This window comes from Oncorhynchus kisutch, linkage group LG29 (genome assembly GCF_002021735.2).
Source record: "Oncorhynchus kisutch isolate 150728-3 linkage group LG29, Okis_V2, whole genome shotgun sequence".
NCBI lineage: Eukaryota > Metazoa > Chordata > Actinopteri > Salmoniformes > Salmonidae > Oncorhynchus > Oncorhynchus kisutch.
Window position 1 is genome coordinate 11,046,780 of NC_034202.2, and position 27,172 is coordinate 11,073,951.

At 42.7% G+C, this 27,172-nt stretch overlaps 1 protein-coding gene across 3 annotated transcripts in view; it reads right to left on the bottom strand.

Annotated features, from left to right (window-relative positions):
• fibcd1b (fibrinogen C domain containing 1b) overlaps positions 1-26,972 on the bottom strand; it is a 322,405-nt gene extending 295,433 nt beyond the window's left edge. The window contains exon 1 of one of the 3 annotated variants that reach the window (XM_031809373.1): positions 11,944-13,033. In XM_031809373.1, the coding sequence (XP_031665233.1) occupies positions 11,944-12,015 (72 nt within the window). In that variant the 5' untranslated portion in view covers positions 12,016-13,033. Of the gene's footprint in view, positions 1-11,943; positions 13,066-26,773 lie in introns of those variants that run through there. The other 2 variants (XM_020465256.2, XM_031809372.1) reach the window with 2 other exon arrangements.
• Positions 26,973-27,172: the final 200 nt, after the last annotated feature.

Here is a 27,172-nt window from a genome sequence, read left to right on the forward strand (position 1 = left end):
CGTGTGCCAGGAACACATTCATCGTACCAGTACACCACCGCCACCCGTCTGTAGCGTTGACACCAGGCAGGGTGGGTCCAAATCCTGACTTTAATATTGGTGAATCTCTTATACAAATGGTTAAAGTTATGTACAGCAACCCCAGATGTAAAACAGTAAATAATGGTTACTTCTCAGAAAGTATTGCACTTTTAAGAGGAGTTAAACAAGGCTGTTCTTTGTCTCCATATCTATTTATTATGGCCATTGAAATGTTAGCTATGAAAATTAGATCCAACAAGAAGATCAAAGGGGTTAGAAATCCATGGGATAATGTATGCTGAGGACTCCAGTTTTGTCATAATTCGCAATTTGGATCCCTTCACAGTCTAATTGAAGATCATTTATCTATCCTCTCTGGACTAAAACCTAATTATGACAAGTATACCATATTACGTATTGGATCGTAAAAAAATACAGTGTTTACACTACCTTGTAGTGGTGAAGTAGACATACCTGGTATTCACATCTCAAAAAATATAAATGAACTTACCACAATCAATTTCAATAGAAAGTAAAGAAAAAATAAACAAGATTCTGAAACCATGGAGAGGTAAACACTTGTCTATTTAAGGAAAAATCACATTGATTAACTCTTTGGTCCTGCCTACTCCAGAGGACTAATCTTTTAAATCACATGAGCAAAAAAAAAATGATGCTCATACATAAGCTATACCCAAAATGATTCTCCCGTAGATTATTAAGAAAGGCTCATCCTTTGTTAAAAAATTTTTCTTTTTGCCTTTATACAGATTACAACTTCTCATTTTCGACTAATTGACAATTACATTTTGTCTAAAGTATTGCCTTTCTTAAACAAGCCATACAAAGCTGATTACAATTTCAGTTTTATCCACCAGAAAATATAGAACAAATATTACAACCAATGTTATGGTTAAACTCAAATATACTGATAAAAATAAATACAAATTTTAATGGAAATTTTTTTTATTATATTTATTAATGATGTTATGAATAGAAACGGAGGAGTGTCACATATGCAGCTATTGAAAATATATGGGAATACCTGCTCAATACAAACTCACAACCAACTGATTGCAGCGGTACCGAAACTATCCCTGAGGCCCACCTCCCAGCCTACTCAGTTGTTCACCCGGACTCCACCCAAACACGGCTAGAACACACTACTCCACCGGATCCTTGCCGTAAGCTCTGGACCTTGGCACCGGATCACCGCTGCTACCAAGTGGCAAATAGTGGCTAACGCCCCTGCCCCAAAGCTAGCACCAGTGAGCTATGAGCCAGGCGCATCTCCCGGATAGAAAACTAAATTACTACAACTACAATACCTCTTTCGCCATCTGGCTTGGATCCTTAGTAGACAAGGCGCCCCGCCGCACCACCACGACAGATCGGCCGACGAATACTCCATCCGCTGTGCCTTCAACCGGCTACTAACTTTAAATGCTGCGTCGCCCACGTGCTAGCGTGGTAGCGACTACTCCGCGGCTTCCCTGTCCCATATATTGCTGCACCCTATGATCACTTGGCTACATAGCTGATGCCCGCTGGACTGTCCATTAATCACGGAAATCCATTCGGTTTATATATTTATGTTTTTAGTTTTGTTTATTTATTTATAATTATAATTATTTTATTTATTTATTTTTTATTCTTTTTATCTGTCGGCCCCAGCCGCGAACTCAAGCTCTGTGTAGTTAACTTCTTATGGCTGCAGGGGCAGTATTGAGTAGCTTGGATGAAAGGTGCCCATATCAAACGGCCTGCTCCTCAGTCATAGTTGCTAATATTTGCATATTATTATTAGTATTGGATAGAAAACACTGAAGATTCTAAAACTGTTTCTAAAAAGGTTTCAATTATGTTTGTGAGTATAACAGAACTCATATAGCAGGCAAAAACCTGAGAAATTCCACTTCCTGTTTTTTTTCCTGGAGGTGACAGATTTTCAACCAAGGTCTCATTGAAATTACAGCGAGATATGGATGAGTTTTCACTTCCTACGCCTTCCACTAGATGTCACCAGTCAATAGAACTTTGTCTGATGACTCTAATGTGAAGGGGGTTCGATTGACACAGGAAATTGTCACCACAGCCATGAGTGGACCATGCTTTCACCAGGCGCGTTCACAGGGGAAGGACATGCGTTCCACCGCTCATCTGAAGTAATTCTAATTATCCGGGTGGAACGTTATTCAAGATATATGTAAACAACATTCTAAAGATTGATTCAGTACATCGTATGACATGTTTCTACTGACTGTTACAGAACTTTTGGACATTGTCACGTTATCGTGGACGCGCTTTGTGACTTTGGAATTGTTTACCAAACACGCTAACCAGAGTAGCTAATTGGACATAAATAACGGACATTTTCGAACAAATCAAGCATTTATTGTGGACCTGGGATTTCTAGGACTGCATTCTGATGAAGTTTATCAAAGGTAAGGAATTCTGTTGACTCCAACATGGAGGCTAATTTGGATACTGTTCTGAGCGCCATCTCAGATTATTGCATGGGTTGCTTTTTCCGTAAACTTTTTTGAAAATCTGACACAGCGGTTGCATTAAGGAGAGGTATATCTATAATTCCATGTGTATAACTTTTATTATCATCTACATTTATGATGAGTATTTCTGTTGAAACGATTTGGCTATGCAAAATCACTTGATGTTTTTGGAACTAGTGAAACTAACGTGCCAATGTAAACTCAGTAAACAAAACATGCATGTACTGTGTAACATGAAGTCCTATGAGTGTCATCTGATGAAGATAATTCAAGGTTAGTGATTCATTTTATCTTTATTTATGCTTTTTGTGAATGCTATATCCTGCTGGAAAATGGCTGTGCTCATTGTGGTTTGGTGGACACCTAACATAATCGTTTGTAGTGCTTTCGATGAAAAGCCTATTTGAAATCGGACACTTTGGTGGGATTAACAACGAGAATAGCTTTAAAATTATATCAGACACATGTATGTTTTAGGAATTGTAATTATGAGATTTCTGTGGTTTGAATTTGGCGCCCTCTATTTTCACTGGTAGTTGTCATATTGATCCCGATATCGGGATTGCAGCCATAACAACTTAACCGACCCTCTCTGCCCAGTCATCGCTATTTTACCTGTTGTTGTTTTAGCTGATTAGCTGTTGTTGTCTCACCAATTGTTGTCTTAGTTAGCTCTCCAAATCAACACCTGCGATTACTTTATTCCTCGCTGTATGTCTCTCTCATATGTCAATATGCCTTGTATACTGTTTTTTAGGTTAGTTACCATTGTTTTAGTTTACTGGGGAGTTTACTAGTTCCACTCATTATACCTCTGATACTCCTTTGTCCCACCTCCCACACATGCGGTGACTTCACCCATTATAACCAGCTTATCCAGAGATACAACCTCTCTTATCATCACTCAGTGCCTGGGTTTACCTCCGCTGTACCCTCACCCCACCATACCCCTGTCTGCACATTATGCCCTAAATTTATTCTACCACGCCCAGAAATCTGCTCCTTTTATTCTTTGTCCACAACGCTCTAGGTAACCAGTTTTGATAGCCTTTAGCCGTATCCTCCTCTGTTCCTCGGGGGATGTGGAGGTAAACCCAGGCTCTGCATGTCCCCAGGCACCCTCATTTGTTGACTTCTGTGATCGAAAAAGCCTCATGCATGTCAACATCAGAAGCCTCCTCCTTAAGGTTGTTTTACTCACTGCTTTAGCACACTCTGCCCCCCAATCTAGCTTCAGAGTTCGTTCTGTTCGGTGACCTAAACTGGGATATGCTTAACACCACGGCAGTCCTACATTCTAAGCTAGAAGCCCTCAATCTCACACAAATCATCAAGGAACCCACCAGGTACAACCCTAAATCCGTTAACATGGGCACCCTCATAGACATTATCCCGACCAACTTGCCCTCCAAATACACCTCCGCTGTTGTCAATCAGGATCTCAGCGATCTGCCTCATTGCCTGTATCCGCTATGGGTCCGCGGTCAAACGACCACCCCTCATCACTATCAAACGCTCCCTAAAACAGTTCTGCGACTAGGCATTTCTAATCGACCTGGCCCGGGTATCATGGAAGGATATTGACCTCATCCCGTCAGTCGAGGATGCCTGGTCATTCTTTAAAAGTAATTTCCTCACCATCTTAGATAAGCATGCCCCGGTCAAAAAATGCAGAACTAAGAACAGATATAGCCCTTGGTTCACTCCAGACCTGACTGCCCTCGACCAGCACAAAAACATCCTGTAGCATCAAATAGTCCCCACGATATGCAACTGTTCAAGGAAGTCAGGAACCAATACACGCAGTCAGTCAGGAAAGCAAAGGCTAGCTTTTTCAAGCAGAATTCTGCATCCTGTAGCTCTAACTCCAAAAGGTTTTGGGACACTGTAAAGTCCATGAAGAACAAGAGCACCTCCTCCCAGCTGACCACTGCACTGAGGCTAGGTAACACGGTCACCACTGATAAATCCATGATAATCTAAAATGTCAATAATCATTTCTCAACGGCTGGCCATGCCTTCCTCATGGCTACTCGAACCCCAGCCAACAGCCCCCCCCCCCCCCCCCCCGCAGCTACTCGTCCAAGCCTCCACAGCTTCGCCTTCACCCAAAGCCAGACAGCAGATGTTCTGAAAGAACTGCAAAACCTGGACCTGTACAAATCAGCTGGGCTAGACAATCTGGACCCTCTCTTTCTAAAACTATCTGCCGCCATTTTTGCAACCCCTATTACCAGCCTGTTCAACCTCTCTTTCGTATCGTCCAAGATCCCTAAAGATTGGAAAGCTGCAGCAGTCATCCCCCTCTTCAAAGGGTGTGACACCCTAGACCCAAACTGTTACAGACCTATATCTATCCTGCCCTGCATATCTTCGAAAGCCAAGTTAATAAACAGATCACTGACCATTTAGATTCCCACCGTACCTTCTCTGCTGTGCAATCCGGCTTCCGAGCCGGTCATGAGTGCACCTCAGCCACGCTCAAGGTACTAAACAATGTCATAACCGCCATCGATAAAAGACAATACTGTGCAGCCGTCTTCATCGACCTTGCCAAGGCTTTCGACTCTGTCAATCAACATATTCTTATCGGCAGACTCAATAGCCGTGGTTTTTATTATGACTGCCTCGCCTGGCTCACCAACTACTTTGCAGACAGAGTTCAGTGTGTGAAATCGGAGGGCATGTTGTCCGGACCTCTGGCAGTCTCTATGGGGGTACCACAGGGTTCAATTCTCGGGCCGACTTTTCTCTCTGTATATATCAATAATGTCGCTCTTGCTGCGGGCGATTCCCTGATCCACCTCTACGCAGATGACACCATTCTGTATACTTCTGGCCCTTCCTTGGACACTGTGCTAACTAACCTCCAAACGAGCTTCAATGCCATACAACACTCCTTCCGTGGCCTCCAACTGCTCTTAAACTCTAGTAAAACCAAATGCATGCTTTTCAACCATTCGCTGCCCACACCCGCCCGACTAGCATCACCACCCTGGACGGTTCCGACCTAGAAAATGTGAACAACTATAAATACCTAGGTGTCTGGCTAGACTGTAAACTCTCCTTCCAGACTCATATTACACATCTCTAATCCAAAATCAAATCTAGAATCAGCTTTCTATTTCGCAACAAAGCCTCCTTCACTCACGCCGCCAAACTTACCCTAGTAAAACTGACTATCCTACCAATCCTCGACTTCGGCAATGTCATCTACAAAATAGCTTCCAACACTTTACCCAGCAAACTGGATGCAGTCTATCACAGTGCCATCCATTTTGTTACCAAATCACCTTATATCACCCACCACTGCGACCTGTATGCTCTTGTCCGCTGGCCCTCGCTACATATTCGTCACCAGACCCACTGGCTCCAGGTCATCTATAAGTCTATGCGAGGTAAAGCTCCGCCTTATCTCAGTTCACTGGTCACAATAACAACACCCACCCGTAGCACACGTTCCAGCAGGTATATCTCACTGATCATCCCGGAAAGCCAACACCTAATTCGGACACCTTTCCTTCCAGTTCTCTGCTGCCTAAATCGCTGAAATTGGAGACCTTTATTTCCCTCACCAACTTTAAACATGAACTATCGGGCCAACTAACCGATTGCTGCAGCTGTACATAGTCCATCTGTAAATAGCCCACCCAATCTATCTACCTCATCCGCATACTGTTTTTAATTTCTTTACTTTTCTGCTCTTTTGCACACCAGTATCTCTACTTGCACATCATCATCTGCTCATTTATCACTCCAGTGTTAATCTGCTAAATTGTAACTATTCACTCCTATGGCCTATTGCCTACCTCCTCATGTCTTTTGCACACACTGTATATATACTTTCTTTTTTTCTACTGTGTCATTGATTTGTTTATTGTGTTATTGGCTTGTTTACTCCATGTGTAACTCTGTGTTGTTGTCTGTATCACACTGCTTTGCTTTATCTTGAGAACTTGTTCTCTACTAGCCTACCTGGTTAAATAAAACAATTACCACAAAAATTGAGGATGCAAGTGGAAAAGGCAGACGATAAGAAACCTTTTGCCTGCCATATATTAAAGATGCAAATTGGCTGAAAGGAATTATCATAAATAGAAAAATATATTTGAGGACAAAAATGTTGACAGCCACGCCATACGGGTTGCAAAATAAATGGGAAGAGATTTTCGATGTTCCAATTCCATGGCACGTGGTTTATGAACTGGTACAAAAAACAACACTTGATTCAACACTTAATTAAGAGTTTTCCCATTTAAATGAGTATATAAACTTCTTGCCACCAGCAGGATGCTATATACATGGGGCATACAACCATCTCAGCTCTGTAGATTTTTCATTAGATAATTTATTCTGGTATTGTCCCTATATAGCTTGTTTCTGGTCACAGGTTCAGGAATGGTTAAAAAAAATCACAACATGCACTTAAAATTGACCTTACAGATAGCAGTTTTGGGGAGATTTGGAAAGCCATTGTCAGTCAATAAATAATATAATAATACTTATAGGAAAGGTTTTCATCTTTAGCTCACAATATGTGGATACTAAATCATTAGAAAGGTTAAAAAATTATGTAAAACATCACAGCACAATTCAAAAATATATGGCACATGGAAACCAAACAAGGGAAGTCTATGGTGATAGGTGGAATGGGCTGAGAGTGGCTGATGGTTAGGACTAAAGAGCTTATGTTTGGTAATGTATTATTGTATGTGACTGCTTTATATAAAAGTACCATGTATGTAAAATGTGTATGCAAAATGTGTATGTAAAATGTATGTGTATATGTCAAATGTACATGTAGCAGAAAAGCTGTTAAAAAAACAAAATATATATATTTGTCCTTCGAAGGGAGGGGGGGGTTGTTGGAGGGGTTAATACTTTTTTTAACCTTTTGTGTGTAGGGGGCAGTATTTTCGTTTTTGGCTAAAAACGTACCCATTTGAAACTGCCTATTTCTCAGCCCCAGAAACTAGAATATGCATATAATTGTCAGATTAGGATAGGAAACTCTAAAGTTTTCAAAACTGCATAAATATTGTCTGTGTGTATAACATAACTGATATTGCAGGCAAAAGCCTGAGGAAAATCCAATCAGGAAGTGCCTCTTATTTTGAAACCTCTCTGTTCCTATGCATGCCTATCCTCAATTTAAAGGGATATCAACCAGATTCCTTTTTTCTATGGCTTCCCTAAGTCTTTAGACATAGTTTCAGGCTTTTATTTTGAAAAATGAGCGTGAAGGATCACATTGCGTAAGTGGATAGGTGGGGGCTCTCAGAGTGAGTTTTGCGCAACTGAGTAAAGCGGCCATTGTTTCTCCCGCTGTTATTGAAAAAGCTACACACTCGGTTGATATATTATCGAATATATATTTTAAAAACAACTTGAGGTTTGATTATAAAAAACGTTTGACATGTTTTGACATTTTGACATTATGGATATTATTTGGAATATACGTCTGCGTTGTCGTGACCGCTCTTTCCTGTGGATTTCTGAACATAACGTGACAAACAAACGTCGGTATTTTAGGTATAAAAATAATCTTTATGGAACAAAGGAACATTTGTTGTGTAACTGGGAGTCTCGTGAGTGAAAACATCAGAAGATCATCAATGGTAAACCATTTTTTTGATTGCTTTTCTGATTTTCGTGACCTAGCTACTTAATGCTTAGTGTACATAATGTTATGCTGTGCTATCGGTAAACTTGCACAAACGCTTGGATTGCTTTCGCTGTAAAACATAATTTCAAAATCTGAGATGACAGGTGGATTAACAAAAGGCTAAACTGTGTTTTGCAATATTGCACTTGTGATTTCATGAATATGAATATTTTTTGTAATATTATTTGACTGTGGCGCTATGCTATTCAGCGGTTGCTGATGACAATTATCCCGGTACCGGGATGGGTAGCGTCAAGAAGTTAAAGGAAAAAAAAGAAAAAGCACTAAAAAGTAAATTTACAAAATAACCTGACTCTGCCATCGGCATAACGGAACAGGAACTGGGATTCGTCGGACCAGAAAATGTTTATTCATTTCTCAATTGTCCAGTGTTGGTGATCATGTGCCCACTGGAGCTTCTTCTTGATTTTGGCTGATTGGAATGGAACCTGGTCTGGTCGTCTGCAGCAATAACCATTATAATGATAGAGGACTTGTGCATTCCAAAATGTTGTTCTGCACACTGCAGTTGTACTGTGCCATTATTTGTCTGTTTGTGGCCCGCCTGTTAGGTTGTTGCACCATTCTCGGTAAACCCTAGACACTGCTGTGCGTGAATGCCCCGGAGGGCAGACATTTCTAAAATACTGGATCCGGCGTGCCTAGCACCGACGATCATACCACGCTAACAGTCGCTTATGTCACTTGTTTTGCCCATTCTGAATTTAAATCGAACAGTACCTGAATGCCTTGATGCCTGTCTGCCTGCTTTATATAGCAAGCAACGTGGCTCACTGTCTGTAAGAGCGATCCATTTTTGTAATCGGGGTGAATATAGAACAGTATCATGTTTGTGGGTGTTAATAGTTGTGTTGGACCGTTAAAGCAAAAGGTGATCATGAATATCATTACTCATTTAAGGGTCCCGAACAGTCATTCTGATTCCCATGTTAAATAGCCTTTTGAGTTACATAAAAAAAATTGTAGATAGAAATGCTCAACACTTTTGGAAAAGTACTATTTTATCTAATGGCTCACTACCAGGAAGTTTGAAATGAAATTCTGAATGAGTGGGGATTTTATAATCATGAGCTCGCCTTGATTAAAAGCTCTTTGAAAGGCCTGTGTCAAGAAACTTGAATCCAGTGAGCAGTGGTACAATAAATCCATGTAACGGCTGTTGGAAGGAATGGAGGACCAAGGTGCAGCGTGGTACATCTTCGTATTTATTATTTGAACTGAACACGGATTACCAAAAAACAACGAAGAGAACGAACGAAACCGAAACAGTTCTGTCTGATGCAGAAAGACACAAAACAGAAAACAACTACCCACAAGACACAGGTGGGAAAAGGCTACCTAAGTATGGTTCTCAATCAGTGACAATGATAGACAGCTGCCTCTGATTGAGAACCACACCCGGCCAAACACACAGAAATAGAAAACATAGAACACAAACCATAGAATGCCCACCCCAACTCACGCCCTGACCAAACCAAAATAGAGACATAAAAGGATCTCTAAGGTCGGGGCGTGACAATCCAACTCAAGCAAATGTGGTGACACACAAAGCAACTCAAACAGTGAAATTTCAGCAATGATTTAAAACACCTACATACAGCTCTGTTTCCACGTCTTTTATGATGCGGTTCCAATGACATGACAATTACGTCAGAGATTTGAACGACCCCATCACCCCGAACACATCATCCCCACTGTCAAACATGGTGGTGGCAGCATCATGGTTTGGGCCTGCTTTTCTTCAGCAGGGACAGGGAAGATGGTTCAAATTGATGGGAAGATGGATGGAGCCAAATACAGGACCATTCTGGAAGAAACCCTGATGGAGTCTGCAAAAGACCTGAGACTGGGACGGAGATTTGTCTTCCAACAAGACAATGATCCAAAACATAAAGCAAAATCTACAATGGAATGGTTCAAAAATAAACATATCCAGGTGTTAGAATGGCCAAGTCAAAGTCCAGACCTGAATCCAATCGAGAATCTGTGGAAAGAACTGAAAACTGCTGTTCACAAATGCTCTCCATCCAACCTCACTGAGCTCGAGCTGTTTTGCAAGGAGTAATGGGAAAAAATGTCAGTCTTTCGATGTGCAAAACTGATAGAGACATACCCCAAGCGACTTACAGCTGTAATCGCAGCAAAAGGTGGCGCTACAAAGTATTAACTTAAGGGGGGGCTGAATAATTTAGCACGCCCAATTTTTAAGTTTTTGATTTGTTAAAAAAGTTTGAAATATCCAATAAATGTCCTTCCACTTCATGATTGTGTCCCACTTGTTGTTGATTCTTCACAAAAAAATACAGTTTTATATCTTTATGTTTGAAGCCTGAAATGTGGCAAAAGGTCGCAAAGTTCAAGGGGGCCGAATACTTTCACAAGGCACTGTATATTTGATATAGATAAATAGTGTAAACGTTGAAATATATTTGCTGACACCCTACAGTCAAAATTTTATCACCAGTAGAGTAGCTATCTAGCTATATAAACCACGCCCCTCTGCAAACACGCCTTCTCTGATGATGGTTACAAGGTGACACTTCTTTAAATTAGGTAAGAGAATATCATTTTACCATTGGGGTATTAAAATTAGAGTTAGGTTGATGTCACCCTATCCCTTTAATAATCCCTCTTTCTGAATCCAACTGTTTGACATGGGGGACATGACCAGTAACTTTATGAAATAACAGTACATTTTAGTCATCATACTTTCATCTGGTTTCAATCAAACAGCATCCAATTCCACACAAAAAAATATATAATATGACAGTTACTTTAATTTTAACATGCATTAAACAGAACAGATTCAACAGAAAGACATTTACTCTCATGGGGGGGGCAAAAATAACTATCTGAAAGTCACACCCCTACTAAGCCACACCTCCAGTCTTCTGATCTGACCCTTTGGATCATAGCTCAATAACCCAGCATCAACAATCCAATTTAAAGAAAACAATGGGTTGTTTGTGACCCAATTGTCAAAATAACCCAATGTGTGTTATGTCCAATATTTACCCAAATTGGGTTGTTTATAACCCAGCATTATTTTTAGAGTGCATACACCCAGCATTTTTTCGAGGGCCCTGTAGATTCAAAAACATCATTCATGGAACTCGGAGGTGAATAGCCAATATCACACAGTCCAAGTCCAAAGTCTCTCTTCCCCTTTCTCGGCTATTTCTCTATCTGTGAAGCAATTTCAACTCCAGAGAATAGCACTGTCTCTTCCGAGGCTTGCATTGAGGGAAACAAAATAACCTATTAGCCATCCACTTGATATACAGCTGGGTTTACAAACTGTGACAGGAACAAGAAGTGCCATAGCCAGGGGAGAGAGAGAGGGGAGCTCCACTGCTACTCCCACGGAATAGAGCGCTGCACCCAAATACAGTGTGACTATCCGGGATCCTTGGGGAGTCCCTACCTATTGAAGTTAACATTTCACATGGTTAAGGTAATCGTTAATGTTTGGGTTATGGGAAGGTAAGGGTTATGGTTGGGGTTAGGATAACGGTAGTGGTTGAGGTTACGGTTAGGGTTTAGGGAATGGACATCCACGGACTCGATTAGCATCTAGCCTTCTAGCGGGAGGCAAACAAAATACTGCGCCAAAGTTGCACCTGCCTTTCTGGCGCTCTATACAAAATCTATAAAGACAACAAATATAGCGCACAGCTGCGCAAGTGTACTACAGCTGCGCTGTGTACAAGGAGGGTAGGTACATACCTGTTTTTTATGCCGTGGTCCATCTTCGAGTTCCAAAGTGCTGTTCATGATTCCCCATCGGCCATTTACCATTCTCTGGAGAACCTTAGACCAGAACCGCCTGTTGGTACGAGGCGGGGGTGAAGGAGAACGCTCTATTTTTGTGTATCTTTCCAGGCGATCTACTACATAGAAAGGGGTGTTAGCTCTAAGTGTTCGCGCACAGAGGGAGAGAGAAGCTAAACAACTTCTCTACCACAGGGGCTGGCTACGGTTCTAGCAGGAGTGGCGGGGAACTAAACATAGTCAACTCATATGTAACGTACTTACAGAACTGAACTTCGATTTCTCCGATTTTCTTCGGTTATTTTTTTTCACCGTTACCCTATTCATGCAACGACGGATAACAATCAGAGATTTTGAGATTAAAGTCCAAGTAGTTGAGAATCCAATAAAAAAGCCACTTGGAAAGCCGGTCATCCAAATAAATTTGTCTGGGTAAAAAGATCTCCTTTGCGGTCTCCAATCGTTCAGGAAGTGCAAACTAGGTGTTATCCTCAGTATTGTTGAAATAGTAAAAAATAACGTCTGGATAGTTCCAGACTGTGTCACGTTTTGAGTGAAAAGGAGAAAGCCAAGGTGCAGTAGCCTATCGCCTGATTTCTTGCTATGCGGTCCACTTCATTCCTGCACTATCCACTGCTGACTATGAGGCTCTGGTCGGCGGCGACGCGGAACAGATGAGGGATAAAGCCTGCCCTAGTTTAGAAGCTGATCTGCATGAGGAGGGTTATTTCACACAGTTTCTTTTGACAAGAGCGGTGCTGGGGTTCAGATTAGCGGGCTCAATTTGTGTGCTGCCGCGCGGCGCTGCGTTCCTTTGAAGCTGTCATGCGCGCGGCACGTTCCACCCAGGCTCCCCGTTCTGCTCCGTTCTGTCTGCTGTGCCCTCCACGCGCAGCTGGGCTACTGCTGTACCTCTGTCACCGACTCTGCCACCGCACAGCTCGAGCTGTACCGCCTACCCCCTACACTGCTTTTCCTGGGCCCCCTAGACTCCTTCACTCTGCAGAAACCAATGTGCGAAAATATAACAGAACAAAACACACACGAGACTATTGTGGGTTAGATACAACTCTCAATAGAATGTACTGATAAATGAATGTAGTCTATCTATTCCTCTCTCTCTTTCTCCCAAATCGTATGTGTTGTGTTGCTACCAACGGGCTACAGATGCAACGTCTGTGTTGAAGCAAAAGCAAGTCGTTGCCTGATTTAATTTAAGCTACTTGTTTTTCATAGCGTGTGGATGCTCAAAATGTATGCAGCAACGTCACCTACATTTGTTGGATACCTAACTCTGATAACAGGTTATTAAATGGAGTATGTATTAACAATAGTAGGAAACACAGTTTCGTTATGTTTATGTGTTACACCACACGCATGCTGTACCTGTAACAACTACATGCAAATGCTTAATAGTGTATCTCTATAGGTGCAGAGAAAATGTCATATTTCCATAGACATCAAGTTGCATTAATAAAAACATGAGTTTAATATGTTTAATTAACCGTGCACGATTCCCCTGGATAAAATGCATTTCATTAAATTGACAGGTGATTGATTTAGCATAACGAAATGAGATACCACACTTGATACCATAAATAAAAACAATGTTATTAACTGCCTATCAACTGACAAAATGGACACATTGACTTGGCATCAGCAGCTGTGCGTGGATAAAACCCCTGGGAAAGGAAAGCCAAATCAGAAAAAAACATATAATCGCGTTGTTTGCTCTATAACCTGTTAGCTCATATTTATTTATATTTAACTAGGCAAGTCAGTTAAGAACAAATTCTTAAATTTATTTTCAATGACGGCCTAGGAACAGTGGGTTAACTGCCTGTTCAGGGGCAGAATTTGTACCTTGTCAGCTTGGGGAATTGAATTTGCAACCTTACGGTTACTAGTCCAACGCTCTAACCACTAGGCTACCCTGCCGCCCAAAATATCCCTTGACACCGTGATATATAGGCCTAAAGTCGAAAAATAAGAAGACGCAGATTAAATTCAACCACACCTTTGTTTCATCACACAACCGGAGAGCAACATCTGTCCGGTGAAGTCCACAAAACATATTGCATGTAACAAACAGGTATATGACCATCCGCATTGTCAAGCAAGTTAATGTTTCCGACATTTTCGGACTAATAAAAAAATACTGATTTAGAATCAGTTACCACAAGTCACAAAGTAAACAGGCGCTGCCTCCACTATTCCAGCACAATTTCAACATACTCTAATCACATATGTTTAGGAATACATTGGAAAATACCTAGGGGGGGGGGGGGGGGGGGGGATCTAAAGCAGGAGAGGGTTGTCAACCTTTTTTTTCTTGTTAACATTCGGTCTTTTGCAGGTTTTACTGTATGATTTCTTCCATCCTAGCCTATTTTCATCATCTGCTTGCATGCGCCCTATATGAAGATGTTTTGGTACTTCCCTCATGCACTGCCCTTTCCGTGTGCTAACTACTATACCACAGGTCAGTATAGTCTACCAGTCTAACGGTCTCCCCTATTGATCTTGTTTAGCGGCAATACAAGTATCCTAACCTAGACTATGGTAGCCTTCAAGTAAATACACAATTCTACTTTTGGTTGCAGTGAAAATGAAATTTAAATAATGGAGCAAAAGCCCTGTAATTTAAATGTCATTTGAATTTGAATTCGATTTGGATCAGTTGTGGGTCTACTCTCCACAGCATATATAGTCTAGAAAGACACAGTAGCAGGCCAGTCTGGCTGTATTTTAACTTCTGATACTGAATGCGCTGTCTGTTTCAGATGATCTTAATCCCAAATCGTCCTATAATGACGTGTCTCACAGCAGGCACAGTTATTCAGGAATGCTTTACACGCGCTCTGCCTCCTCTCCAATCGGAGTGGCTATTCCTCGCGCACCTAGAATCGAACGCTTCAGTATAGCCCAAATATGTGTCATTTTACATTTTAAAATCTATTATATTTTATATGTGTCATAAACACACCCAGTCACTATGTTTTAATCTGATTGGGCTAATTCAAAAGTCTCCTGTAATCATGTTCATCCATAATATAATTTCAGTATCCTCAAAATGGCTTGACATTAAAAAACACTAGAGTTGATGTCCGCAGTCCCACGGCAATCGAATAAGCATAATAAAAACATCTCCATCAAAATCAATCATTTTAATAAACTAGAGATATATTTTTGTTATTGAATCCGCTGATGTCGTCCTTTCGCATCTGCGCATCTGCAGAGAAAAGTGGCAGGGCCAGAGCAGTGTTTATCAGACCAACCATGAGACGTCCCGAAAATCGGTATTTTCACGAAACGTCTGTATCATCCGAAACAGTTTGGGCTACAAACTATTATGACGCCTACATAGCAAGAAGCTTGTCTGAAGTTGGTACATCCAATCTCCCAACTTCTTTCTGTAATATTACCCCTTGATTGAAAAGTGAGTCTATCCCAAACACAAAACATTTTGGTTGTTTTCCTGACATTTTATCCTAGTAAAAATCACTGTTCTAGGTCAGTTAGGTTCACCACTTTATTTTAAGAATGTGAAATGTCACAATAATAGTGGAGAGAATTATTTACAGTGCCTTGCGAAAGTATTCAGCCCCCTTGAACTTTGCGACCTTTTGCCACATTTCAGGCTTCAAACATAAAGATATAAAACTGTATTTTTTTGTGAAGGATCAACAACAAGTGGGACACAATCATGAAGTGGAACGACATTTATTGGATATTTCAAACTATTTTAACAAATCAAAAACTGAAAAATTGGGCGTGCAAAATTATTCAGCCCCTTTACTTTCAGTGCAGCAAACTCTCTCCAGAAGTTCAGTGAGGATCTCTGAATGATCCAATGTTGACCTAAATGACTAATGATGATAAATACAATCCAACTGTGTGTAATCAAGTCTCCGTATAAATGCACCTGCACTGTGATAGTCTCAGAGGTCCGTTAAAAGCGCAGAGAGCATCATGAAGAACAAGGAACACACCAGGCAGGTCCGAGATACTGTTGTGAAGAAGTTTAAAGCCGGATTTGGATACAAAAAGATTTCCCAAGCTTTAAACATCCCAAGGAGCACTGTGCAAGCGATAATATTGAAATGGAAGGAGTATCAGACCACTGCAAATCTACCAAGACCTGGCCGTCCCTCTACACTTTCAGCTCAAACAAGGAGAAGACTGATCAGAGATGCAGCCAAGAGGCCCATGATCACTTTGGATGAACTGCAGAGATCTACAGCTGAGGTGGGAGACTCTGTCCATAGGACAACAATCAGTCGTATATTGCACAAATCTGGCCTTTATGGAAGAGTGGCAAGAAGAAAGCCATTTCTTAAAGATATCCATAAAAAGTGTCGTTTAAAGTTTGCCACAAGCCACCTGGGAGGCACACCAAACATGTGGAAGAAGACATGTGGAAGAAGGTGCTCTGGTCAGATGAAACCAAAATTGAACTTTTTGGCAACAATGCAAAACGTTATGTTTGGCGTAAAAGCAACACAGCTCATCACCCTGAACACACCATCCCCACTGTCAAACATGGTGGTGGCAGCATCATGGTTTGGGGCTGCTTTTCTTCAGCAGGGACAGGGAAGATGGTTCAAATTGATGGGAAGATGGATGGAGCCAAATACAGGACCATTCTGGAAGAAAACCTGATGGAGTCTGCAAAAGACCTGAGACTGGGACGGAGATTTGTCTTCCAACAAGACAATGATCCAAAACATAAAGCAAAATCTACAATGGAATGGTTCAAAAATAAACATATCCAGGTGTTAGAATGGCCAAGTCAAAGTCCAGACCTGAATCCAATCGAGAATCTGTGGAAAGAACTGAAAACTGCTGTACACGAATGCTCTCCATCCAACCTCACTGAGCTCGAGCTGTTTTGCAAGGAGGAATGGGAAAAAATTTCGGTCTCTCGATGTGCAAAACTGATAGAGACATACCCCAAGCGACTTACAGCTGTAATCGCAGCAAAAGGTGGCGCTACAAAGTATTAACTTAAGGGGGCTGAAAAATTTGCACGCCCAATTTTTCTGTTTTTGATTTGTTAAAAACGTTTGAAATATCCAATAAATGTCGTTCCACTTCATGATTGTGTCCCACTTGTTGTTGATTCTTCACAAAAAAATACAGTTTTATATCTTTATGTTTGAAGCCTGAAATGTGGCAAAAGGTCGCAAAGTTCAAGGGGGCCGAATACTGTCGCAAGGCACTGTATTTCAGCATTTATTTCTTTCATCACATTCCCAGTGGGCCAGAAGATTACATACACTCAATTAGTATTTGTTAGCATTGCCTTTAAATTGTTTAACTTGGGTCAAACGTTTCGGGTAGCCTTCCACAAGCTTCCCCTTTAGTGGGGAAAAACTCATTCTGATTGGCTCTGCCTGGCTCCCCAGTGGGTGGGCCTGGCTGCCGAGTGGGCGGGCCTATGCCCTCCCAGGCCTACCCACAGCTGCACCCCAGCCCAGTCATGTGAAATCCATAGATTAGGGCCTAATGAATTTACTTCAATTGACTGATTTCCTTAAATGAACTGTAACTTAGTAAAAATCTTTGAAATTATTGCATTTGATTTCTATTTTTATTTAACAAGAAAAATTAACATCCCTTTTTCAGGACCCCTAATTTGTAAAAATCCAAAAAGCTTCACAGATCTTCATTGTAAATGATTCAACACTGTTTCCCATGCTTTTCCAATGAACCAATAAACAATTAATGAACATGCAACTGCGGAACGGTCGTTAAGACACTAACAGCTTACAGACGGTAGGCAATTAAGGTCACACTTATGAAAACATAGGGCACCAAAGAGGTCTTTCTACTGACTCTGAAAAACACCAAAAGAAAGATGCCCAGGGTCCCTGCTCATCTGCGTGAACATGCCTTAGCCATGCTGCAAGGAGGCATGAGGAATGCAGATGTGGCAAGGGCAATAAATTGCAATGTCCCTACTGTGGGATGCCTAAGACAGCGCTACATGGAGACAGGACGGACAGCTAATTGTCCTCGCAGTGGCAGACCATGTGTGACAACATCTGCATCATGGTCTGGGGCGGTGTGTCACATTATTGCTGTGTCACAGCTTGTTGTCATTGCAGGCAATCTCAATGCTGTGCATTACAGGGAAGACATCCTCCTCCCTCATGTGGTACCCTTCCTACAGGCTCATCCTGACATGACCCTCCAGCATACCAATGCCACCAGCCATACTGCTTGTTCTGTGCGTGATTTCCTGCAAGACAGGAATGTCAGTGTTCTGCCATGGCCAGCAACGAGCCCGGATCTCAATCCCATTGAGCACGTGTGGGACCTGTTGGATCGGAGGGTGAAGGCTATGGCCATTCCCTCCAGAAATGTGTGGAAACTTGTAGGTGCCATGGTGGAAAAGTGGGGTAACATCTCACAGCAAGAACTGGCAAATCTGGTGCAGTCCATGAGGAGGAGATGCACTGCAGTACTTAATGCAGCTGGTGGCCACACCAGATACTGACTGTTACTTTGATTTTGACTCCCCCTTTGTTCAGGGACACATTATTCAATTTCTGTTAGTCACATGTCTGTGAAACTTTTTCAGTTTATATCTCAGTTGTTGAATCTTGTTATGTTCATACAAATATTTACACATGTTAAGTTTGCTGAAAATAAATGTAGTTGACAGTGAGATTTCTTTTTTGTGCTGAGTTTATGTATGAAGTAGTTATTGAATGCGTTTCTATGGGCCAAATTCAATGTTTCATCAAATATATATTTTTTTATACCTTAAGGGGTACAACTATAAATCAAATAGCTTAATTATCCTTGGCATGACAATCTTAAAACAATTACATACTGTATGTTAGTTTCCATCCAACCTTTTTATGCAAGTAAAGTAGCCAGTTTTGGATAAAAATGTCACGACATCAATGGAAAGCATCCAGTTTACTAGGCTACAGCTGAAATGATGATGAACTTCACAGAGTGTTGAAAGTGCACAGTGATGAGGTTGATGCTCCTTTCAATAAATATGGAGAGTATTTTTCTAGTGCCATGATGATTGATGCTTGGCTGATAAGTACAATTTATCTGGAACTTTTGTCCATAGTAATCTCATCATGTAAGTAGGCACTTCACTGTATCTGCAAGCTTTTCGCTAGAGCACACGTCAATACCAGATGTCGCTATACCTAAGCTGTAGCGGGGGGTGTAATTGGCAGCAGAGAAGTCAGGCGCAGGAGAGCAGAACTGGGTAATAACCGGAGATTTATTAAGCAAAACCAATGGCATCCAGAACAACAAGATAAATGGGCACAAAAATAACCCGTCGTGTGCTCACGGGGAACGTGCACAAGCACTACAATAAACAATCCCACACAAAGACATGGGGGGAACAGAGGGTTAAATACACAACACGTAAATGAGGTAATTGAAACCAGGTGTGTTGAAAAACAAGACAAAACAAATGGAAAATGAAAAGTAGATCGACGATGGCCAGCAGACCGGCGACGCCGAGCACCGTGCGCCTTCCGAACAAGGAGAGGACCCGACTTCAGCGGGTTGAAAATGCGATGGTTGGTTACCCACTTAACTTTATTCCGTAATTCATTTTTATGTGCACTCTGTATTTTTTGCCAGACTTTTATCTGCAACAAGTCAATTTGGTGGAAACACAACTCTAATGGGAAAATGTGCCAGGGTTTCCCTTGTCCAGCATTGTGGCTTTTGGCTAATCAAAAATGAAAAGCCAAACAATAAAATTGTAGTGGGCCAAATTGCTCAGGACAATCTATCATAGCCTCCACCCCAAATGTGCGCTTCAGTACTATTCTCTCATGCCTTGCGCACATGTGAGCCTGCTGCTGAGGAGAATGAGAGAGAGAGGAGCCTTAGCCTAGACCACTTTTGATTGTGAAGATGTAGGTCTTTTTCATTGAAGTAAAACAAACATTAGAGGTAAAATACTATGCCTGTAGTGAAAAGCCTAGAAGCTGGATTTAAAAAATATGTTTTAATGTTGTAATGGAAGATGAGAAGCACGTTGTCATGCCCAAATGCAGGCTACTGTGCAACTCCCTATTCAGGTAGGATGCAATTTTGTTCGTCATTATTATTATTATTGTATATCATTGTTATCATTGTTATCGTAAGCCTATTTATTAATCAAAATCAGTTTTTTTAAATTTGCGAAAGCTGTTTTGTTTAATTCTGTTGAGCATTTTATTGGCAAAATGTGTGTTCCATATTTAGTTTAAGATATTAATAAGTAGGTCTGTTGTAAAAAATAACATCAGCCTGTTTCTGTCATTGTTTTATTTCGCCGATTTTTGTAATTGTTTTATTTCGTACTGTTGAGACATTTTCTTTGGCCAAATGAAGTTCTATCTGTAATTCCTTATAAACATTGACTATATTTTGATATTACCCTAATAAAGTTTAGTTTGTGGTTTGGTTTGGTGTGGTGTGGCTATTATTAAGCTTTAGTTACTGCAAGTCTATAATATGAAGGCATCGCCCTGACCTTAGTGAGTCGTTTTACTTCTCTATTTGGTTAGGTCAGGGTGTGATTTGGGGTGGACATTCTATGTTGTGTATTTCTATTTTGGCCTGATATGGTTCCCAATCAGAGACAGCTGTTTATCGTTATATGATATGATATGATATGATATAAATCGTGGGGATCATATTTAGGCAGCCCTTTCTCCCACTTTCTGGTGTGGGATCTTGACTATGTGTAGTTGCCTGTCAGCACTATTTTGTATAGCTTTCGTTTGTTCATTTGTTCGGTGTTCATTCAATAAAAGAGAATGTAGGCATCCCACACTGCGTCTCATTCTAACGACGGAAATGACAGAAGATCTCACCAAAAATGGACCAAGCAGCGTGTACAGGAGGAGTGGACTTGGGAGGAGATCCTGGATGGAAAAGGACCCTGGACGCAGGCCGGGAAGTATCGCCATCCTAAGGAGGAGATAGAGGCAGCAAAAGCGGAACGGTGACGATACGAGGAGATAGCTCAACGGAGCACGCACGAGAGGCAACCCCAATAAATGTTTTTGGGGGAGGGACATGGAGCCAGTCAGGGAGTCAAGTGAGTAGCTTGACACAAGATTCTGGAGAGAGGTGCTGGCATTGAGAGCGCTGCAGAGCGGGCGTGCTGAGGTGCGTGTCATCAGCCCAGTGCCACCTGTACCGGTCCCACGCATCAGGTCTCCAGTGCGCCTTCACAGCCCAGTGCGTCCTGTGCTAGCTTCCCGCACTTTCCGGGCTGGAGTGAGCATCCAGTCAGGAAGGGTTGTGCAAGCTCTGCGCTATAGACCTCCATTGCGCCTCCACAGTCCAGTACGTCCTGTGCCTCCTCTCCTCACTCGCCCTGAGGTGCGTGTCATCAGCCCGGTGCCATCTGTACCGATCCCACGCATCAGGTCTCCAGTGCGCCTCCACAGTCCAGTACGTCCTGTGCCTCCTCTCCGCACTCGCCCTGAGGTGCGTGTCATCAGCCCGATGCCACCTGTACCGGTCCCACGCATCAGGCATCCAGTGCGCCTCCACAGTCCAGAGCTTCCGGCGACAGTTCCCAGTCCAGAGCTTCCAGCGAAGTTTCACAGTCTGGAACCTCCAAAGACGGTCCACAGTCCGGAACCTCCAGCGACGGTCCCCAGTCCGGAGCCTCCAGCGACGGTCCCCAGTCCGGGGCCTCCAGCTACGGTCCCCAGTCCGGGGCCTCCAGCGACGGTCCCCAGTCCGGGGTCTCAAGCGACGGTCCCCAGTCCAGGGCCTCCAGCGACAAGCTGCAGTCCAGAGTCTTCAGCGATGAGCTGCAGTCCAGAGCCTCCAGTGGTGGTTCCCAGTTCTGAGCCTCCAGCGGTGGTTCCCAGTTCTGAGCCTCCGGCGATGATCCACGGTCTGGTTCCTCCAGCAACGATCCACGGTCCAGTTTCACAGAAGCGGAGGGATCAGTGTAGGGAGCGGGGACTACTCCCCGAACCGGAGCCGCCACCTAGGGTAGATGCCCACCCGGACCCTCCCCTATAGGTTCAGGTTTGCGGGCGGGAGTCCGCACCTTTGGGGGGGGTACTGTCACTCCCTGACCTTAGAGATATGTTTTATTTCTCTATTTGGTTAGGTCAGGGTGTGATTTGGGGTGGGCATTCTATGTTGTGTATTTCTATGTTGGCCTGATATGGTTCCCAATCAGAGACAGCTGTTTATCATTGTCTCTGAATGGGGATCATATGTAGGCAGGCCTTTTTCCCACTTTCTGGTGTGGGATCTTGACTATGTGTAGTTGCCTGTCAGCACTATTTTGGATAGCTTCACATTTCGTTTGTTCATTTTGTCGGTTTGTTCGGTGTTCATTCAAAGAGAATGTACGCATACCATGCTGCGCCTTGGTCTCATTCTAACTACGGACGTGCCAAGTGCACACCTGCGCTTCAACTGTTGAACTTGAGGTGAGAAAGAATGTTTCAGGCCTAAGAGAATTACTCCTATGATCTAACAATGTAATGCTTCTCTTTATCCAAAATATTCTGTTAGAAAATGTATGAATTAACCTCCCTCTGTATGTTTACATCTGTATAGCAGACGCAGAAGGCATCTGGCATTAAGAAATGCATGCCGGTGTAGAATGCCGCCGGTATAGTTCTATCTCTCTATCTCTCTGGGGATGGACCTAAGCTTCTCCTTTATATAGGCTATATAAAACTTTAAATGAATCATAAAGTGGACACCTAAGCCTATGCATGCAATGCCCAGATGCGTTTAGTGCTCAAATCTTAGACAGCTGAACCATGAGGTAGCCAATAAAGATTTGCATATGCTACACGTCGACACACAAGGAATGGTGTTTTGGTCATTTGATCTAGGCTGTTTTTAAGGACACGTAAATGTGGCTCATTTGGCCAATATCCCTCATTTATTGAGGGCACTGGCTGCGCCAAGTTCGGATCTCAAAGCATATGGATGTCCGATAAATTTCTTAAATGAAAATCTTCCAGGCCACTTTGTCAGGGGCCAAATTTTCTTTAAGGGAACCCTGAAATGCTCATATTGTTTATATGCAGACTTTAGAATAGTCACATGAAAATCTGTCACCAGTTGGATGGAAACCTAGCTATAGACATCCTAAAGACTGTGGCAAGTGCACTAGTCCAGTGTCACTTTGATTATGCCAGCACATCATGGTTCACCAGCAGCCACAAACATCTAAAAAATAATATACACATTAAGGTCGAATATTTTCCCTGTATTTTACAAATGTTCCATTCCAAGAATAATCACTTTTCCCCCGGGTAACCCAGTATTTCCCACCCAAACTGGAAGTGTCATTCTAAAGCATATAAAGTTGGCTGCGGGTAGCCTAGGGATTAAGAGTGTGGGACCAGTAACTGAAAGGTTGTTGGTTTGAATCCCTGAGATGACTAGTGAAAAATCAGTCAATGTGCCTTTGAGCAAGGCACTTAACCCTGATTGCTCCTATAAGTCGATCTGGACAAGACAATCTGCTAAAATATGAATGCTTTGATTGGCATGAAAATTAAAGTCTGATGCTACCTGAGCCTGGTGATCCTTAAATTCAAGACATTTTATGGGCATTTGTGAGTCAAAAAAAGCCCAAATGATGAATGCCTATAGATATAGCTATGCTCTCTTGGGTAAGTAAATAAAACAAGCTCCAGTAAGCTAATATTTTTGAGTGCAGACTGTATTACTGTGTTGTAGTATACTGTATTATATGGACTAGAATTATACACCTCTTTCAAACCATGCACCTTGGAGAGAACATAATGTTGGTGCAGGACATGTAGCCTACAAAGTTGCAATTTTAGGCTAGCAAATTAGATTTTAATTTTGAAATATAGTAGGGCCTATTTTAAATGTTTATAATTAGTAGGCTGACACATGTATACCTTTCATAATGTTTCCCCTAATGTTGAGCGATGTGCATATTAGCGGTCAAATGTAGACCGCATTATCTGCCAAGAGAATTCTCTTCGATTATAATCACAGCCGTATATATCCCCCCCCAAGCAGACACATCGATGGCTCTGAACGAACTTTATTTAACTCTCTGCAAACTGGAAACAATTTATCCGGAGGCTGCATTCATTGTAGCTGGGGATTTTAACAAGGCTAATCTGAAAACAAGACTCCCTAAATTTTATCAGCATATCGATTGCACAACCAGGGGTGGAAAGACCTTGGATCATTGTTATTCTAACTTCCGCGACGCATATAAGGCCCTGCCCCGCCCCCCTTTCGGAAAAGCTGACCACGACTCCATTTTGTTGATCCCTGCCTACAGACAGAAACTAAAACAAGAAGCTCCCACGCTGAGGTCTGTCCAACGCTGGTCCGACCAAGCTGACTCCACACTCCAAGACTGCTTCCATCACGTGGACTGGGAGATGTTTCGTATTGCGTCAGATAACAACATTGACGAATACGCTGATTCGGTGTGCGAGTTCATTAGAACGTGCGTTGAAGATGTCGTTCCCATAGCAACGATTAAAACATTCCCTAACCAGAAACCGTGGATTGATGGCAGCATTCGTGTGGAACTGAAAGCGCGAACCACTGCTTTTAATCAGGGCAAGGTGTCTGGTAACATGACCGAATACAAACAGTGCAGCTATTCCCTCCGCAAGGCTATCAAACAAGCTAAGCGCCAGTACAGAGACAAAGTAGAATCTCAATTCAACGGCTCAGACACAAGAGGCATGTGGCAGGGTCTACAGTCAATCACGGACTACAGGAAGAAATCCAGCCCAGTCACGGACCAGGATGTCTTGCTCCCAGGCAGACTAAATAACTTTTTTGCCCGCTTTGAGGACAATACTGTGCCACTGACACGGCCTGCAACGAAAACATGCGGTCTCTCCTTCACTGCAGCCGAGGTGAGTAAGACATTTAAACGTGTTAACCCTCGCAAGGCTGCAGGCCCAGACGGCATCCCCAGCCGCGCCCTCAGAGCATGCGCAGACCAGCTGGCCGGTGTGTTTACGGACATATTCAATCAATCCCTATACCAGTCTGCTGTTCCCACATGCTTCAAGAGGGCCACCATTGTTCCTGTTCCCAAGAAAGCTAAGGTAACTGAGCTAAACGACTACCGCCCCGTAGCACTCACATCCGTCATCATGAAGTGCTTTGAGAGACTAGTCAAGGACCATATCACCTCCACCCTACCTGACACCCTAGACCCACTCCAATTTGCTTACCGCCCAAATAGGTCCACAGACGATGCAATCTCAACCACACTGCACACTGCCCTAACCCATCTGGACAAGAGGAATACCTATGTGAGAATGCTGTTCATCGACTACAGCTCGGCATTCAACACCATAGTACCCTCCAAGCTCGTCATCAAGCTCGAGACCCTGGGTCTCGACCCCGCCCTGTGCAACTGGGTACTGGACTTCCTGACGGGCCGCCCCCAGGTGGTGAGGGTAGGCAAGAACATCTCCTCCCCGCTGATCCTCAACACTGGGGCCCCACAAGGGTGCGTTCTGAGCCCTCTCCTGTACTCCCTGTTTACCCACGACTGCATGGCCACGCACGCCTCCAACTCAATCATCAAGTTTGCGGACGACACAACAGTGGTAGGCTTGATTACCAACAACGACGAGACGGCCTACAGGGAGGAGGTGAGGGCCCTCGGAGTGTGGTGTCAGGAAAATAACCTCACACTCAACGTCAACAAAACTAAGGAGATGATTGTGGACTTCAGGAAACAGCAGAGGGAACACCCCCCTATCCACATCGATGGAACAGTAGTGGAGAGGGTAGCAAGTTTTAAGTTCCTTGGCATACACATCACAGAAAACTGAATTGGTCCACTCACACAGACAGCATCGTGAAGAAGGCGCAGCAGCGCCTCTTCAACCTCAGGAGGCTGAAGAAATTCAGCTTGTCACCAAAAGCACTCACAAACTTCTACAGATGCACAATCGAGAGCATCCTGGCGGGCTGTATCACCGCCTGGTATGGCAACTGCATCGCCCTCAACCTTAAGGCTCTCCAGAGGGTAGTGAGGTCTGCACAACGCATCACCGGGGGCAAACTACCTGCCCTCCAGGACACCTACACCACCTGATGCTACAGGAAGGCCATAAAGATCATCAAGGACATCAACCACCCGAGCCACTGCCTGTTCACCCCGCTGTCATCCAGAAGGCGAGGTCAGTACAGGTGCATCAAAGCTGGGACCGAGAGACTGAAAAACAGCTTCTATCTCAAGGCCATCAGACTGTTAAACAGCCACCACTAACATTGAGTGGCTGCTGCCAACACACTGTCAATGACACTGACTCAACTCCAGCCACTTTAATAATGGGAATTGATGGGAAATGATGTAAATATATCACTAGCCACTTTAAACAATGCTACCTTATATAATGTTACTTACCCTACATTATTCATCTCATATGCATACGTATATACTGGACTCTATATCATCGACTGCATCCTTATGTAATACATGTATCACTAGCCACTTTAACTATGCCACTTTGTTTACATACTCATCTCATATGTTATACTGTACTCGATATCATCTACTGTATCTTGCCTATGCTGCTCTGTACCATCACTCATTCATATATCCTTATGTACATATTCCTTATCCCCTTACACTGTGTATAAGACAGTAGTTTTTTTGGGGAATTGTTAGTTAGATTACTTGTTCGTTATTACTGCATTGTCGGAACTAGAAGCACAAGCATTTCGCTACACTCGCATTAACATCTGCTAACCATGTGTATGTGACAAATAAAATTTGATTTGATTTGATACTTACTCTTTCTGTATTGTTGCTTCATTCGTTCCTTGTTTTCAGTAGCTAATTTAAATGTTTTGTTGTCCTGATCTTCATCATACTTGAATAATATAGGACTAGAATAAGATGCAGATGGCATTCTTTTCTCTTCACGAAGACTGAATGGTTATGGGTCTGAACAAATAACTGCTGTATCCTGCCGCCATCCTGCATTTTTTCTTCTTTCAAACTCCCCAGCATGTGGCCATGAGTTCTATTGGCTGATGTACTTCAAATTCAGCAAACAAGTGCTTGTATCCCTCCTCCAATAGTCTATTTGTATAAGACATGCTAAAAATACATTCTTTCAGCAAGAAGTTATTCTAGTCTAGCTATTCCTGGGACTCCAAGGAGCATTCTTGTAAGGAGAGAGGCCAGCGG